We start from the raw sequence: 16,017 nt of genomic DNA, 5'->3' as shown, positions 1-16,017 counted from the left end.
CAGACAGCCCAGCCCACATCCTGGGGGCACTCAAACGACATGTAGAAGCCCGCGAAAGCAACCGTGTTTCGCGGGAAACTACATGCCCAAATAAGGAAGGCCCCGGGTCGCCTGACCCGGGGGAAGGTAAAGGGAGCAAGACGGACAGTGGACGAGACAAAGGAGCCTCGTGGTCCGGCCATTTTGGGTAGCCGGGCCACCCTTTTGTGTTCGCGGCAAAAAGGTGCTCAGAACGGCAAAAGGAGCTCAAAATAAACCAAATGATCGCTGCCACCAGCCCAGTCCCTGAATGACTTGCACCGATCCAAAAACCATCCTACAAGAGTGTCTAGGGTCTGTAGAAGGCTAGAGACCCAAGAGAGCTGTAACTTAGCTTACAGTGCCCTCTTGTGTCGTGTTGCACTAAAATGGCGACACAGTAAAAGAAACTACGGGAAACAGCGTTCCCCGGTACTGACTGTCTTAAGGGCATGTCAGTTTCCCCGTAAGAAAGGAGCGAAAGCCCAGAGGAGTACGGCAGAAGGCTGCACTTCTCTGGCAAAGTCAAGAAACAGGTTGAAAACAATAGCAAAAAGTTTAGGGGTTGCCACATGGAAGGAAAGTTCCCTACAATAACGAAATCTTTCCTAACAGTAATTTCTCCACTTAAGCTTCTCTTCCTCCCTCCTCCACTCTCACCTCAGCAACACTTCCTACCTCCACCGCTCTGCTCTCCGCCTCCACTTCTCTTTGTCCCTCTTCCATTCTTCTCTCCACCTCTGCTCCTCTTTCTCCTTCCTCGGCTTTTGTCTCCACTTCTGTTCCACTTTCTTCTTCCTGAGCTCCTCTCTCCACACCTTCTCCTCAGCTGTCTGGCTGCCCTGTCTCAGTCTTTCGTCATTGAAGCCAAGCTCTGAACACCTCTTCACTCTATATGTTCCTAGCTTCCACAACCTCTGCCAGACACTGCCCACTTTTATCCCAGAGGGCACAGGGTCTGTGTTTGACAAGTGAATTACTTGTATGCAGCTGTGTTTGTGGTGCAGTGAACTCATGTGATTTTTTAACACTTGTTGGAACTACAGTATTGACACCCGAGACTACTTGGCGAATAGTCCAGCTTGCAGCTCCACGGGCTGATGTATTAAAATACAAGACTGCCATTTTTGTTTTATTTTCTGTGCGGGGGAGGGGTGCGGGCGGTTGCAGGTTGTGTCCATGCCTCAAAGCCTCCTCCTCTCCCTTACTCAGACGTTGGCGTTTGCAGCCTGTGTGAGCATGCGCACAGTCCCATGACTGCTAGGTGAGCCACCCTCATAAGATAATTGGCCTCATTACAAGGTTGGAGGTAGCCATGGTGCTATTAGCACCATGGCTACTCCCTTACTACATACCGGGTCCAGGTTCTCGGTATGGGGACTTACCGGGTCATTCCAACCTTGGAGGACCCGGTAAGTCCCCATTTTGAAAACCATTCCCCTTTCCCATTCAAGCCCCCATAGGGCTCAATGGGAATGGGGAAGGAGCTAATAACGGGCACGCAAATAGCGGGTCCGTTATTAGCTCACTTGGTCCCTTAGCGGCTCCCGCTAAGGGCGGCTGGTAAAACCACCCGGTCTTAGCGGGACCTGCTAAGGGACCTCGGAATGCAGCGGGTTAACCCCCTACCGCCGCACTCGTAATGAGGGTCCAATGCCTTCTAACAAACTAGGCCTCACTTTTAGATAACAAACAGACTCCCAGGCAAGGCTTTCAGTGGGCCGGGGCTAACTGGGGCCAAGCCCTGGCAGTCTACAGAAAGGGCCCCCGAGCCTGGGCCCTGCCGGGCCCCACCCAGACTAGCCCCAGGCAGGCCGACACCTCAGGCAGTCGTGTAGCCGAAGCGCTGCACAGTTACACGGACTGCCTGCAGGTGTGAGCACTTCGGAAGTACTAACATCTGCAGACAGCCACTGTAACCATGGCTAGAGCTGCCAAATGACTCTGAACTCCGAAACAGGAGGAGTAAAGAGTCATCATGCAGCACAAAGCCTTTTAAATGAGGCTTCATGGTGCATGAAGACTCTTTCTCGGAAACAAAAGGAGAGACTGGGCCCATCAACCTTCTTCCTGTTTCAGAGTACAGAGTCATCACGCAGCAGGCAGCCCATTCATTTAAGGAGCCTGTGGTTTTTAACCACACAGCGCCTTGGATGAAAGGGCTGCCTGCTGCGTGTGAGAGCTTGGGTATGCTGGTGTCAGGGCTAGGCGCACCAAAAGTAATAATGGCAGTGAGCGCCAGCTCGCCTGCTTTCACTGGCCGCCCCGCCCCTCATTGGCAGGCAGTGGCTCGCCTAAGGGGCGTGGCCTAGGTACACACATAGTTAGGCGACGCCCTTATTGAGAGCCCCCCTTGATTTAGCATCCCATTTAATCGGATCTATCTGATCACTGCGCCGCCCGTAATGTTGACCACGAATATGTCGACCTCCATTATGGCGCAGCGCAGTGATCACATAGATCACTCATCGCCCAAATGCCCCTTACTGCCACACCCCGCCCCCCAACACACTTACCGTCTCAGCAGCGGCACCGGAGGTGCTGCTGACTCACCCCTATCTCTCTAGCGTCAGTTCCCACCCACTTACGTGGGTCGGAGCTGGCGCAGCAGGGTCCTTTGTTTGTATTTTTCTTTCTTTCTTAAAATATGTCCCGGCTCTCCATGTAACAGAAGCGGGGGACACCCCCCACAACCCTGGACCCGCATTACACAGACTGAGGAGAGCAGGGGACACCCCCGCAGCCCCCTCTCATCTCTTAGGTTTTGTAATGGGGGTCGGGATTTAGGAACTCCGCAAAGGTGCATTTTTCGTACCGGGCGACATGTTTAAGTCGCAGTAAGGGTACGACTCCGCTTAAAGCCATTGCTCCCAGTCTTGTGGTTCCGCAGCTGCATGCCCCTTGTCTGTGCTTCTTCTTTGTTGCTGATGATGTTGTCTTCCTGCCTGACACGTGTCTGCCTTTCGTCTAGAGTGCTGGTACTGCAAACTGTCTTCACGCTGCCTGGGGTGATACACATGCGAGGCTATGGATGGATTGGAGTGGTTAGGGGGCTCCAGCGGGGGTGGCGGTCTTCAGCACCCGGGGACCGCAGTGCCCTATTCAATAATCTCAAAGATGGAACTTCATCACAATATACTATAAAAATATAATATAATACTTGAAACAACAGTTCTGGGTTGTACTGTCAGACAGTTCCTGTGATTTATGCGTGCTTCAGACAGTCAAACCAGCCAGCAAGTGTTGTCATTTGAATGCAACAATTTACAATGCCTTATAGAAACACAAGCCAATTAACAAGTGAAAATAAAAAAAACACGAAGAAGCTGTAAAAGTGCTATTTCTAGAAAATGGCCTTCATCCATTCAACATTTTAGAAATTGTTAACCCACTGCCACGTGTTGAAGCTGGCAGATGCCATCTTCTGAAATCATGTTACCACTCTCCAGCGTGGCACATCTCCTTTTATTCATTCATTTCCACAGCATCAAAGCAGAAAAACCTCCCATTTAAATGACCCTACATCAGTGATTATAAGAGCTGTTTAGGGGCCGATAACCCAAAGCAATGGGCAGGGAGGATAGCTCAGGGGCAACGTGCTCGAAGCAAGCCGACGCGGAGCAACACAGGTTCGATCCCCAGGTTCGCACTTAGAAACCTCTGCGTATTAAGCTAGATACAAATAACCCATTACAATAGTTAATGGCCAGCAAAGCGAGACTTGAGATTTTGAGACTGGCGGGCGGGAGTGTCTTCCAAGGGCTTTTAAGAAGAAATATCAAAGAACATCGTTCTTCAGTGAGTGCCAAAAATATCCCAATGTATCAGAGCTTTTGTGATGCTGCGCATGACGAACTTTCTGGAGCCAGCGCATGACGAACTTTCTGGAGCCAACGCTTCATCAGACAAAGCAACATCCCACAGTACAAACGTCTGTCCGCAGAGTCGTTGCTAGGGGGGGGGTGCTGGAGGAGCTATTGCCCCGATAGAAGCTCAGGGGTTACAACCAAAAGGCTAGCTAGCCCTGAGTCCTGACAGTGCCGACATTAGCGTAGCCCCAGATCTTTTCCAGACCTAGCAACACCCCTGTCTGTCCGTATATACATCAGCAATATTGTATTGGCAACGCGGCGTGCTGTAACATCACTGGGTCGTTCCTGCATCTGCCCTCTTGTGGACTGAACCATAGCTGTGTGGAGGGGGTTGATGCAGCAGCCCAACCTTGGGCTAACGTGCACAAGCCCCTTGCAAAGGTTTTAAAGCAAGCCAAGCCGAAGAAATGTGTGCACAGACAAACTGCCCAACTGATGGGACCTCTTGTGGTCTTGAAAGATAGCAGTCAAAAATATGAACGGGTATAATAATTGTATTATCTCTACAAGGCCTCAAGCTGTTGCATTTTTGCTTTCTTAAAATGACAAACAGCACATTTTGAATGGCGCACACTATATATATTCTGACCCATTTTGATTAGGAATAAGCCTGTAGAAAGCAATGCTCTCTGGCGGCTGACTTGCCAAGCATTGACCCTTGACACCAGGGTTATATGAACCGGTATATCCTAGATATTGGTTCAAATATCCTGCGGTATGTTCAGAATGCTGCATTCCAAGGCTACTGACAGAGTGTAGGCTATCCATAGCCAATTCCCAGGCATGCACTCACATGGGCTACATATTATTAAAAGCGAGGCAAGTTACAATAGCTTTATAAACCCCTACTGGGTATTATTGGCTCACAAACCTTGTTAAAAGTCCTTGCTGAGCTTGAGTCTTTAACTCTGTTTTAGTGCCCTCAGGTGAGGTCTTCAAACTTTATTGAGAACATTTGAATGTTGGCAGGTCCCTTGTAGAAAATGCAGTGGTAGAGGGGAATAATTAGGCAATATGACCTTAGGCGGCAGGCTGACCTTGCCAGTAATAGGCCACCACCCAAGTTAAAGGCCTGAGTGAAGCGGGTATCCCTTAACATGGGCAGTTGTGCCGTTACCGGCCCAATCGGCCCATTCCCCTGGGCCATAGTTCACACTGGGCACTAAAGGGTTTTTTACATTTAAAAAAAATCTTAAGTATGCTCACTGAAGCTGTAAAGTATTTGTAAAGTCAGTTTTCCTTGTTGATGATCGTTGCATCATCAAAAAGGAAAATGGACTTTGGAAATACAGGGTGGCGTCAGGCTGCACCGGTCAGACATCTTTTTTTTAAAATTAAACCGCCCTCGTATGATTTTCACAGCTGTAAATGGGTGTCAGAGCCTGGACTTTTCGAGCTTCTTGATTGGCTAGCGCTCCCTCCCAGAGTTCTGGAGTTCTAATGCCTGCTGTCTTCTGTTCCAGCATTCCAATGCTTCCTTTTCTCCAATTCGTCTTTCCCCCACCGCCGTTCCCCTGTCTGTGTTCAAATGCTCTTCCTTCACTCTTTTATCCACTCCTGCCTTCCCCATGTCTGCCCAAACGAACCCTTACATTCGCTACCCCACACTCCCCCCTTCTCCAGTTCAGCCCAAAGTATGGCTCTTCCTTTAATGGATCTTCCTTTAATCGTTTTTCAAAGAAACGAGCCGGGGGGTGGATCTCTATCTTCGGCTGGGGCCTCCCTCTGGAACAACCTCCCTGCCTCACTAAAACTTGAGGAGAACCTGCTCCGGTTCCGGAAGCACTGCAAGACCTTCCTCTTTGTTTCTGCCTTCTCTCCCCCTCTCCCCTGCTGACCCGCTCTCTCTTGGCACTGTGCACCTGCCCATCCTCTTTCCTCTGGGTCCAGGTACCTGCTCACCCTGCCACCCTCCTGCATTGCCTCCCGGCCACCCCTGCCCTGGATGGACTGTATCTGTACCCATACAGCCCCCCGCCCCATTTTCTTCTTTTCTGCACTTATCAGACTTACCCAGTCTTTCGCCATGACCACAGCACTTGCCAGATTCTGGCTGCACTATCACTGTTTATTGCATCCTTTCTATTTTTTTTATTTGTATTTATTATTTATTTATCTACTCTCCTCTGCTGTGCACGTTCCACTCTCCCCTTCCATGCACTTTTTCCCTTTTCCCCATCCCATGCACTTGCGCGTTCTCAATGTCACTGGGCCTAGTAAGATCGTTATTGTTTGTGTTCTCCCTTGTTTCCCCTCCCTTGCCTAGTCGCGCTCTGAAACACCTGTGTAATGAGCGCGGTACAAATAAAATATCATATCATATCATAATGTGCTTTTTTGTAAGTGTTAATGTTAAAGTATATTTGTACCGTGCACTATAACCACCGGAGTGGCCCCAAGAGAGCAGTGATGCGCTGTTGGCAGCCTCAACACGGTTAACACCATTCGCTGGCCTTGGGGTGTTTTCCGGTCGGTAGACGTTGTGTGCTGCTGTGCAAGTCTATGTGAGTTTTTGTTGTTGTTGCAGTGTAGTGAAGTGGATCTACTTCTTCACCAACCCACTTCTGGAATGTGAAAAAGCACAGGTTGCGTGTTTCTATTATCCGAAATTGATGCATTTCATATCCGGAGCAGTTACCCAAACAAGTCATCTATGATGATGAGGAGCTTAACAAACTTATTCCATGCAAATGTTAAGTGTGCATGCATGAAAAGCAATTACATTTCACATAGCTTAAAAGTTGTATAAAAAACATTGGTTTGATGTTTACTACTTTCCAATAGCTGTACACGTGCCACGAAAGCATTGCCCAGTTTGTATGAAAGACTGGGATACTTTTTTGGCTTTGTAAAACCACAACTAAGATGCAGGTTGTCTGTTGATGTCTTTGCATTCCTGAATTAAAGTCTTTCTCATCCACATCTGTTTCTGTCATTTGTGTTGCAGTGGAGACAAAGAAAGTGCCCGAAGAATTCAATGAGCCGCAGGAAAAGAAGATGCAGTTTCTGGAGGACGAATTGTTTCGACTCACCAGGACTGTGCTGGACCTGCAAACTTCACTGGCGGGAGTCAATGAAAACCTCAAACTCACCGTCCAGGAGGATGTCAGTAAAATCCTAGTGCCTTGGTTGAACAACCTACCAAGGACAGAAGGCGCCCTGGGTGGCGCAACAGAAACAATGCTTTTCCCAACTCCTAGCAGTAAAGGACGAGAAGATGGATATGAGGACATCTTGTCTGAGCTAGTTGGGGTCAAAGAAGATTTGAAGCTTAAGAATGAAAAATTGGAGGAATTGCAAGGGAAATTAGCCGGCTATGAGGGGCAACTAAAAGAGCTCCAGGAAGCAGCCAAAATGCCCACAGCACCCTCCTCCAGCTCTGAAGCCTACCAGGCACACATAGATACCAAATTTGAGGTTCTTCGAGATGAAATGCTGGACGGCATTGAGAGAAAGATGGCAGATCTGAAAAACTCCTGTGAGTACAAAATAACAAATGTCCAACAGCAGTGTGAAGATTATGAAACCAGCTGTTTAGGAATGGTGGAACTCCTGCAAGAAAAGGAAAAGAGTATAATGAAAGAAATCAACAATCTCCGAGCTAATATGAAAACACCCTCCGATCCGACTGGTGTCCCCAATGGGGATGGTGAACTTGATGAACAGATGAGGATTTTGGATCAGAAGATTGCGAGAGTCTCAGAAGCCCACAGAGTCTTAAATGCCAGATTTGACAATGAGCTCAAACACATCAGCACTCTGAGACTGGAGGACATCTTCGGTGAAAGACTCGATGAGCTCGATGCTAAGATAAACGTGACGGAGAAGAACGCTGAAGAACATTGCTACTACATCGATGAGAGCCTCAGAGGTGTTATTGCTGGGGAAGTGGAAGGACTTAAATCCCTAATTGAAAGGAAACTACAGACACTTGATGATAAGCTAAGCACAACCCTACTAGAGATAGCAAATAGCACTTCTCCCGATGGAACGTATCTCGGCCAAGAGCCAGCCTTTCCCAGTGAATCCGTCTCCACAAATGAGCAGCTGACAACGGAGATGAACGATATCAAGAACAAATTAGAAGCCATGGGAACACTATGCGAACAAAACTGTCAGTCTGTGTCCCCGAGCAATGATGACTATGAACGAAACATTGAAAGCATCAATTACAAACAGGGAATTCTTTTCCTAAAAGCAGAAGACAATTTTGTTCTCTTAAAAATGCTGAATGATACAATGCATAAGAAGTTCAGCTCTGTAGAGGAAAACACACTGGGCATCCAAACTGTGCAAAGGGACTTAGGTCTTCTGCGATTTAACCTAAACAGCATTGATGAAGACGTAAGACTCCTTCAAGGGGAACTCAGCAGCTGCCAGGAACAGCTCCTGGGGGTCAATTCTACTTGTAAAAAGGCAGAGTTGAGCATCTACCGTAGGGGAGAAGAGATTGAGAAATCTGTATTGAACCACCAATCGCTTTCTGCACCCAATGATCAATGCTGTAACCAACTGAGAGAACGGCTGGAGCTGCTGAGCACGGATGTGAACGGCGATATTGGGAAATGCGAAGAAACGGCTGGAAATATCCAGAAAGAGATCTCTGGGGTTGACACCAGGGTGTCCAAGGTGGAAAAGGTTTGTGGCAAGCTTGACACCATCTCTGGCAGCTTACAGAGGATAAAGGAGGGCCTGAACAAGCACGTCACTAGCCTGTGGACCTGCGTTCACAACCTTAATGCAACCATCCGGTCACATTCAACGGATATTCACGGGCTGAAGAGTTCTGCGCACACGTTTAATTGGCAAATCACCAAAATCACGACTGACCTGCAAGATCTACTCAAAAACCAACCTGATCCAGGTAAGTCCCTCATATTCGTTTTTGTGCAACACATATAAAGATCGGTGCATGCAATCAACTAGACTAACCTATTACTTATGTAACGCTTTTGACCCTTGAACAGAAGCAAAGCCTTTTGCAATATGTCATGTGTTCTCACTCTTGCATTCACCTGCAGCAGCAAAGGCAGGAGGGGAATATTACTGCTCTCTTTCTTCTCCACTCTCTTTCTCTAGACCTTTTTCTCTACCCCTCTCGCCTTGTCTCAGCCTTCTCTCTTTCTCTCAGCCTGCCTCGTATTTACTTAGTCTCCCTTCGCCCACCTGTATGTCTTTTTCTCTTTTCTCTCGCCCTCATTCTCTATCACTTTCTCTCCTCTCGTTTGATCGCTCCCTTTTTCCTCACTCTGTCCCAATTAGTTCACCCCATCTCTCCGTCTTGCTCTGTCCCCCTCTCTCTTTTCCATCTCTCCCTTTCTTCTGTTCTTGACTGTCACGTGTGCTGTCACATAAGGCAGCAGACAAGGCGTCCATTCCCTTCATCCTGCTGCTTCCTCCATCTCAGCATCATTTATGCCTTCATAGTCCTTACCCACACATGTACTGAAGGCAAATGCTGTACTATTTCCAGCTGCTCCTTGCCCCTGCCTGATTGTAATTCTGGGAGCCGCTGCCACCCGCCCAGAAAAGTGCTCCCTGGAGTGACCCATCTGCCAAGGCTCTCCCAGTCCCTCCACAAAGCATTTAGCAAACTATTAAATATGTGCTCCTCCAACATTATCCCGAAAGGAGGAAGGTGAATTCAGAACCGCCTGTTGGGTGGGCCGCCATTTTATGATCCTGCTCAACAGTTTCAAATGTGTGTGTGCACCGTTAAACACAGATCTCAGAATGTGAGCAATGACTGGCGCAGGGCCCGGCCCGCCACGCACGGTCCTCTATGATCTTATTGGTGCTCAGGCACAGGAAGTATTAAATAACACATTCACTGTCAACCTAAATGTTCCTGGTACTTCTTAGCTTCAGGATGCATCTAATGCGCCTCTTCGAATCCTTTCTTTACTCTTTAAATGAAATACTACACAACAACTAACTACGAAAGCCTGCCCCTGTTCCTGTCCCAACCTTGAGAGACAACACACCAACAATCCACTCCTCCACATACATAAAACATCTCAACAATCCCACTGCCGTGAGGTCGTTAAACACTACTCATTATAACGCCAGTCATTCCACCTACTAGATCAGTATCCGAGTCATGTACTCTGGCCACATGACTTGTACATTTTCCAGACAACCACCTTAGACTCCTAACTCTTCTTATTTTAGGATATTTGTTCCAGGGCCGTGCCTTGATTTTAGGCAACAGCCCATGCTAAATGAAAGCCCTTATCAACTTCTTTGATGCTGGTGACCCACTTTGAGGTGCATATCACCATTATCAGTCCAGCAAAATGAGGTGTCAATAGTTTATTAAGAAAGAAATGTATGAAAGCAAGGTTCCGCGCAAGCTTCTCTTCATAAGGGAAAAGCTGCTAAAAAGAAGAGGTTCACCATGGAAAAAACGACAATGAACCTAAAAAAGAGCCCCTTTTTTATAGTTCTGTGGTAGGCTTCAAAGGTCAGAAGTAATGTATCAGGAATGGTGGATCGAAGGAGCGGCCATCATGTGTGCTGCTTGGCTCCGAACAGTAGAATATTGCGAATTTGACAGATGTCACGTCAGTCCTCTGTTAATATTACTCAGCAATTATTGATAACTTTTTCATCAGTTGCCAAATTCTAGTCCATTGGCCATATGATAACTTCAAATTTTTCGCCGTCCCATAAGGGTCAGCGCTTGGCTTAGTTGCCTATCCGAGCATCCTGTAAGCAGCTGTAGGTGTTAGGTATCTGCTTCCTTTGACGCGCGCCAGCCTGTAATGGCACTAGCGGGGGCTGTTCTCTGGCCTTCTAAGGAAACAATCACATATTTAGGACATCTAATGCTATTTTCTGAGGTAACTAACGGATTCAACGACCTTTCGAAAACAAAAGAATTTCCAAGGAAATAAATTCACCATTGACAAACAAGTTACAAATGTTATTGGGTATTTGCATTGAATATAGTTCTTGACTGTTCCAACAACTTGAGGATCATAGTAATAGGCGCAAGACACAATCATGCCCCCTTCAAAGAGCTGAATGGCAGGTATGCCAAGCTTTGATGCTGTACCCTTATATTTTCAACAGTGGCAGATGGCATACTTCGATCACCCTCCCCCCCCCCCCCCCCCCCGACCATGCAGTCATGTGTTGCTGGTACAATGCCCTTTAGTAATGAATAATGTTTGTGGCAGTGTGTCCACCACTTTCGTAGCTTCTGCACTATCTGCTGTCAGACTCTGGAGACACCGTCCCTCCACACCAAGCCTCTGCAACCTCTCAGCCCTCACCAAAGGCTAGGGTTGTTTATGACAGACTTTTAACAACTGCTATCCCAAATCCATCAACACAAGCAGTAACCCATCCATGAATTTTAATTTCCCATGCAACATGTATATCAAAGCCACCCCATCATGTCTGAGGAACCATGTCATTTATAGGATAGCTCAGCGGCAACGTGCGCACCTTGGAAGAAAGACGACACGGAGCAGCACAGGTTCGATCCCCGGGTCGGCGCTTGGAAACCTCCGGGTATTAAGCGCATTATAAATAACCTATCATAACATATCATTAATAGGCACGCCAAAGAGAACACATTACTGTGAGGCTCACCGCAGCTGGGGTAGATACTCCCTGTTCTGTGCTTCTACCAGCATGTGGGAACACCATGAATTTATTTCAAGTTATCTAAATCATTGCAGTTGGCAAGAGCTCCCCAATAATTGTTAATATCTTCAGAAATGACAGCATGGGCTGCATGGCCATCAAGAGTCATTAGCATAGGCGTCTGATGCTGTCCACTGTCACACATGTTTTGATACCATGAGCAAATAAAGCAGGAAAGAGTGGGAAGCCCGGTCAATGCTCCCCTACAACATGACTTTGCCCCAGAATGTGTCATTCGTGTGACGTCTAGCAACAGGTTGATGATATAACATCTTCTTTAGAGAACCCAGACCATTCCCTCCTATTCATTTGGCACATCGCCGTAACCAGCCAGGGAGTCCAACGACTTTTCAGTGTGAGGTGAAATTATTGCTTTCTCCGCCTCATTCAATTTGTCCCAGTCCATCACCAAGTGCAGGTGCCATAAGATCACATAGTCTTTCTCACAAGAAGGAACCGGGTTTGGTCAGGCTGATTGAAGTCTGACATCCATTGTTAGAACCTGTTCGATAATACTTTTTCTTGGTATCACAATTATGCTGGGAGACCGGTCTCTTGCATAGAAACAGACAGCATGCCCCTCTTAGGCGCTCCTCAAACTGGGATAGTATAGTCATATGCTATGCAAGCAAGCTGCTAAATATATGGTAAGATTCCATACTCAGCCCATAAATGCCTGGAAAGGTGTCCCTTGGCATACAAGTTGCAGCATGGGTAACCTCTCAAACTGTAACTTCATCTCCCGGGACCTCAGCCACCCGCGTATCCATCCTTCGCAGATCATAGTCATAGCGCCGTCTATGTGCTCCTCATCCTCACCTGCGTTTCAATCATATATAGTGGATAATACCTCTGAAATACCTTATTCATCGCCCTCTGCTCCTTAACTGTAGCCCCCCACACCCATTCCCCACATTCAGAACACACGTCAGACCGCTCTCTCTTCCTGCCATTTACACTTGGGTCCCCCCAAATGCAGGCCGTGTCATATTCAATGTGTTGCTGGCTTTGAAGATTGATACTCATACTGAGCCTATGTGCAGTAGCCAAATAGATGTTGCTATGGTTTGAGAGAACCAGTGATATAGCTGCATTTCGATCAACTGCATATGACTCCTGGAGCTCATTGACTCTCTGCTCTAAGCAATATTGCCAGCCATGAAGCGACATAGTTATAACTATCTCAGTTGCTCTGAAAATTCCCCTGTTGTTGATATTGATATTGATATTTTATTTCTATCGCACTCGTACACAAGTGTTCTATCTGAAGGCCTCTTACACCAAGAAATAGAAATCTGTGGAATTCCCATTTCCAGCAAACTGTATAATTCTGTGTTTTCCTGAAATCCCCAGTTTCTGTGCTGGGTTGGTAAATCCAAATTAACTGGGAATGTTCTGTTCCGATTGGATTCTTGTGTCTAACAAACCAGGTCCACATGCCTCGTTATCACATAGTTAATCCTTGCTTGTGACCCATTTGCACTGCAATAAAACAAAGCATTGCTTGGATCCACCATGTAAATTCCCCCCAAGTTCTTCCAGGCCATACTTTGGGCAGATTTCTATAAGTCCTTGCATGCATTTAGAATCCCTACAAAGCGTAGCAGCTAACCGGTCCGAGAAGTTTTTCAGTAGGAAATGGCAGTCACCTCTTCATATAAGTGGCCTGTGCCTGTGTGATTGCATCACTGCCACTGTATCACAGTAAAATTCGGGTCAATCAAAGTGCGAACCATCATTATAGGTAGTATGCATCAAACGTAACTCCCTCCCGCCTAGTCTTGCATGTACTGCCACTCTCCTACCATGTTGTTATTATTATTATTATTATTATTATTATTATTATTATTATTATTATTATTATTAGGGTATTTATTGACTGCCAACATTGCTTCAGGAAGCAATGGAGCGCTTCACAATCATAGGGGGAAGAAGGAGGTGAGGGAAGCAGATAAACAAGGGAATGTGGACCTAACAAGAGGTGAGGCTGGGCTGTTTGGCAGCACGGGATCCACAAGCAACTAGGTGAGGAAACGGTGGGGAGCAGATCCCCAGTCTCATGTAGAGTGGAGAGTGTGTGGACTTAGGTGTTAGGGGGGAGCCATTCCTTGTAGAGGAGTGTTGTGCTCTCCTTCCTGAACTGTAGAAGTGATTGGGCGAGTCTGTTTTTGACTGGGAGGAGGTTCCAGGATCTTGGGGCGTAGACAGAGAAGGCCTGACTTCTTGTTCTTTCTTTCCTGCACCGATCGAGTTGAAGACTGCACATGTCCTTACTTCTGGTAGATTGTAGGCCTCCAGAGATGTTGAGTTTTTCAGTGTGGTAGCTTGAGGACTTCAGGGTGACAGCCTTGTAGGTGATGCAGCAGGATTTAAAGATGATATAGAAAGAGAATGTTTCCTCCTGGATATCTTGCTTCCGTAGTTCAAAAAAGGGTTCTAACACGTTGGTTATTGCGATACAATTTTCGCTTTTATTTGTGCTAGTGCTAAATTGCTTTTAACATTGAGTAGGTACGCATTGGGTACATTGTGAGGCAAATTGTGTCCCTTGTTTGTCAGCCGACACGTGTTTCGACCCTTGGGTCTTTATCAAGGCTATTGTGCGTGGTCTCTACCCCCCTATGGGGTCCTGGTCCGTTGTATATGATGGCTGTCCTGTAGAGACAGTGGCTCCTGTTGGGCCCTGTTGTGCTAGTTCGCGTTCCAGGTCCGTTGTGGAGCCACAAACAAGGGACACAATTTGCCCCACAATGTACCCAATGCGTACCTCCTCAATGTTAAAAGCAACGTAGCACTAGCACAAATAAAAGCGAAAATTGTATCGCAATAACCAATGTGTTAGAACCATTTTTTGAACTATGGAAGCAAGATATCCAGGAGAAAACTTTCTCTTTCTACTCAACAATTGGGGTCCTGGCTAAACCCCAACAGCTCCTGTGATCTTGCAACAGATGAACCCCATTAACGCTTGCTTAAGATACAACAGGGCCCAGCACAGGTTTTTTCCATACCTAGAGCCAACCACGATTTTAAAGATGATATAAGTTCAACCTATATACACACACCCAGCGATGTTCAGTGAAGGAAACTCAGACTTTGAAAACTATAAGTGATAGGAGTGGTCCGTGAGTCAAGACTGCAAGACTGCAAGTTCAGCATTGATCTGTGTGGGGACCAGGCACAAATGCATGGGGTCCATGAACTATATTGTTGATGCACACATCCCTCAGCTGTTCTCCAAAGAGAGTCCAAGAGAGGAAGCATTCACAAATGTGGAGACTAGAAGAGAAAGTGAAGTGACAGCCAATGGACATACAGTGACCACGGGGAATATGGGGAAGCAATGGTGGATTTGAGTGGTCACCTTAACTCAGTCGACTATTTCCAAGATGGCATCTTCCATATTTATCGTCTCAGCCCACAAAACCACAAGGTCATGATAAGTAATCCAACAACATTTGGAAACATGTCTCAATCAGGGGGCTCCCAGAATTTTGGGCATTTGGCTAACATGTTCAAGGGGAGGGTCCAGTACCCACAAACCAGTCCAATGCGTCCACCTCTAACAGGGCCCAGGTACCCCTGGTAAAATCATTAGTGTGCAAATTCCTTCACTGGCTTGGTATAAAATGTGGTGCAGACAACACCAAGGAGAGGACATTTGGAAGGAGGTCAGAGAAGGGGAGTTGTGCAGAGAAAGCAAAGAAGGATGAAGGAAGGAATGGGAGGGAAAAACTGGAGCGTGAGTAGCGAATGATAGAGGAGGAAGATGGAAAGAGCGTGAGGAAGAACTGAGCTGGAGGGGGAAATGACCGAGGTGGAGTTAGGAAAGAGGGTACATAGAAAGCAAAGAAGGAGGAACAAAGAAACGTGAGGCAGAGGCCGGAGCATGAGGGGAAAAAGACTGGGGAGGAAGATGGAAAGAGCATTAGGAAGTGGTTGGAGCTAGAACAGGGAATTATCGAAGAGGAGTAGAAAGGAAATAGCATATGTTAGAGGTTGGAGCTCCAGAGGGGAAAGTTTGGGGGGAAGGAAGGAGCATGAGGGAAGGGGTTGGAGCTGGAGGATGGAGAGATTAAGGAGAAAGAGGAGAAACATAAGTGTCAGGTAAAGGTTGGAGCTGCAAGAGGGAGAGGTCTGGGAGGAGAGAAGCAAGAAACGTGGGAGATGATAGAGGGGAAGAACAAGGAGGAGAGACCCAGCAGTGTGTGGAGAGAGGTGCCAGTGGAGGAGAAGGAGAAAGAAGGTAAAGAGGAGAAGGAGAAGAGGAGATACAGCCATAAGGAGGGGAGGGAGGGAATAAAGCAGAGACTGAGGAAAGTAGCACCTTCCCTGCATTGGCAGGCAATGTCTCTTGACTATAGCTTGCTAGGGGTTCTGACCCATTTGTGGGCCAGTAGAAGAATCCTGAGTTGAGCCAAAGGAACAAGGCGAGAGAGCCCAATGGTGAACCAAGTACCCTGGATCAGGGGGA

At 47.2% G+C, this 16,017-nt stretch overlaps 1 protein-coding gene across 1 annotated transcript in view; it reads left to right on the top strand.

Moving 5' to 3' along the window:
- Window positions 1-16,017, top strand: part of EMILIN2 (elastin microfibril interfacer 2) — a 272,868-nt gene that overhangs the window by 151,029 nt on the left and 105,822 nt on the right. Inside the window, exon 4 of the mRNA XM_069620858.1 lies at window positions 6,838-8,754. Coding sequence (XP_069476959.1) covers window positions 6,838-8,754 — 1,917 coding nt within the window. The remainder of the gene's footprint in view (window positions 1-6,837; window positions 8,755-16,017) is intronic.

The sequence above is a fragment of the Ambystoma mexicanum genome, chromosome 5q (assembly GCF_040938575.1).
Source record: "Ambystoma mexicanum isolate Mex_15411 chromosome 5q, UKY_AmexF1_1, whole genome shotgun sequence".
NCBI lineage: Eukaryota > Metazoa > Chordata > Amphibia > Caudata > Ambystomatidae > Ambystoma > Ambystoma mexicanum.
Note: the sequence above shows the minus strand (reverse complement) of the source record. Positions and strands in the feature narration are given on the sequence as shown.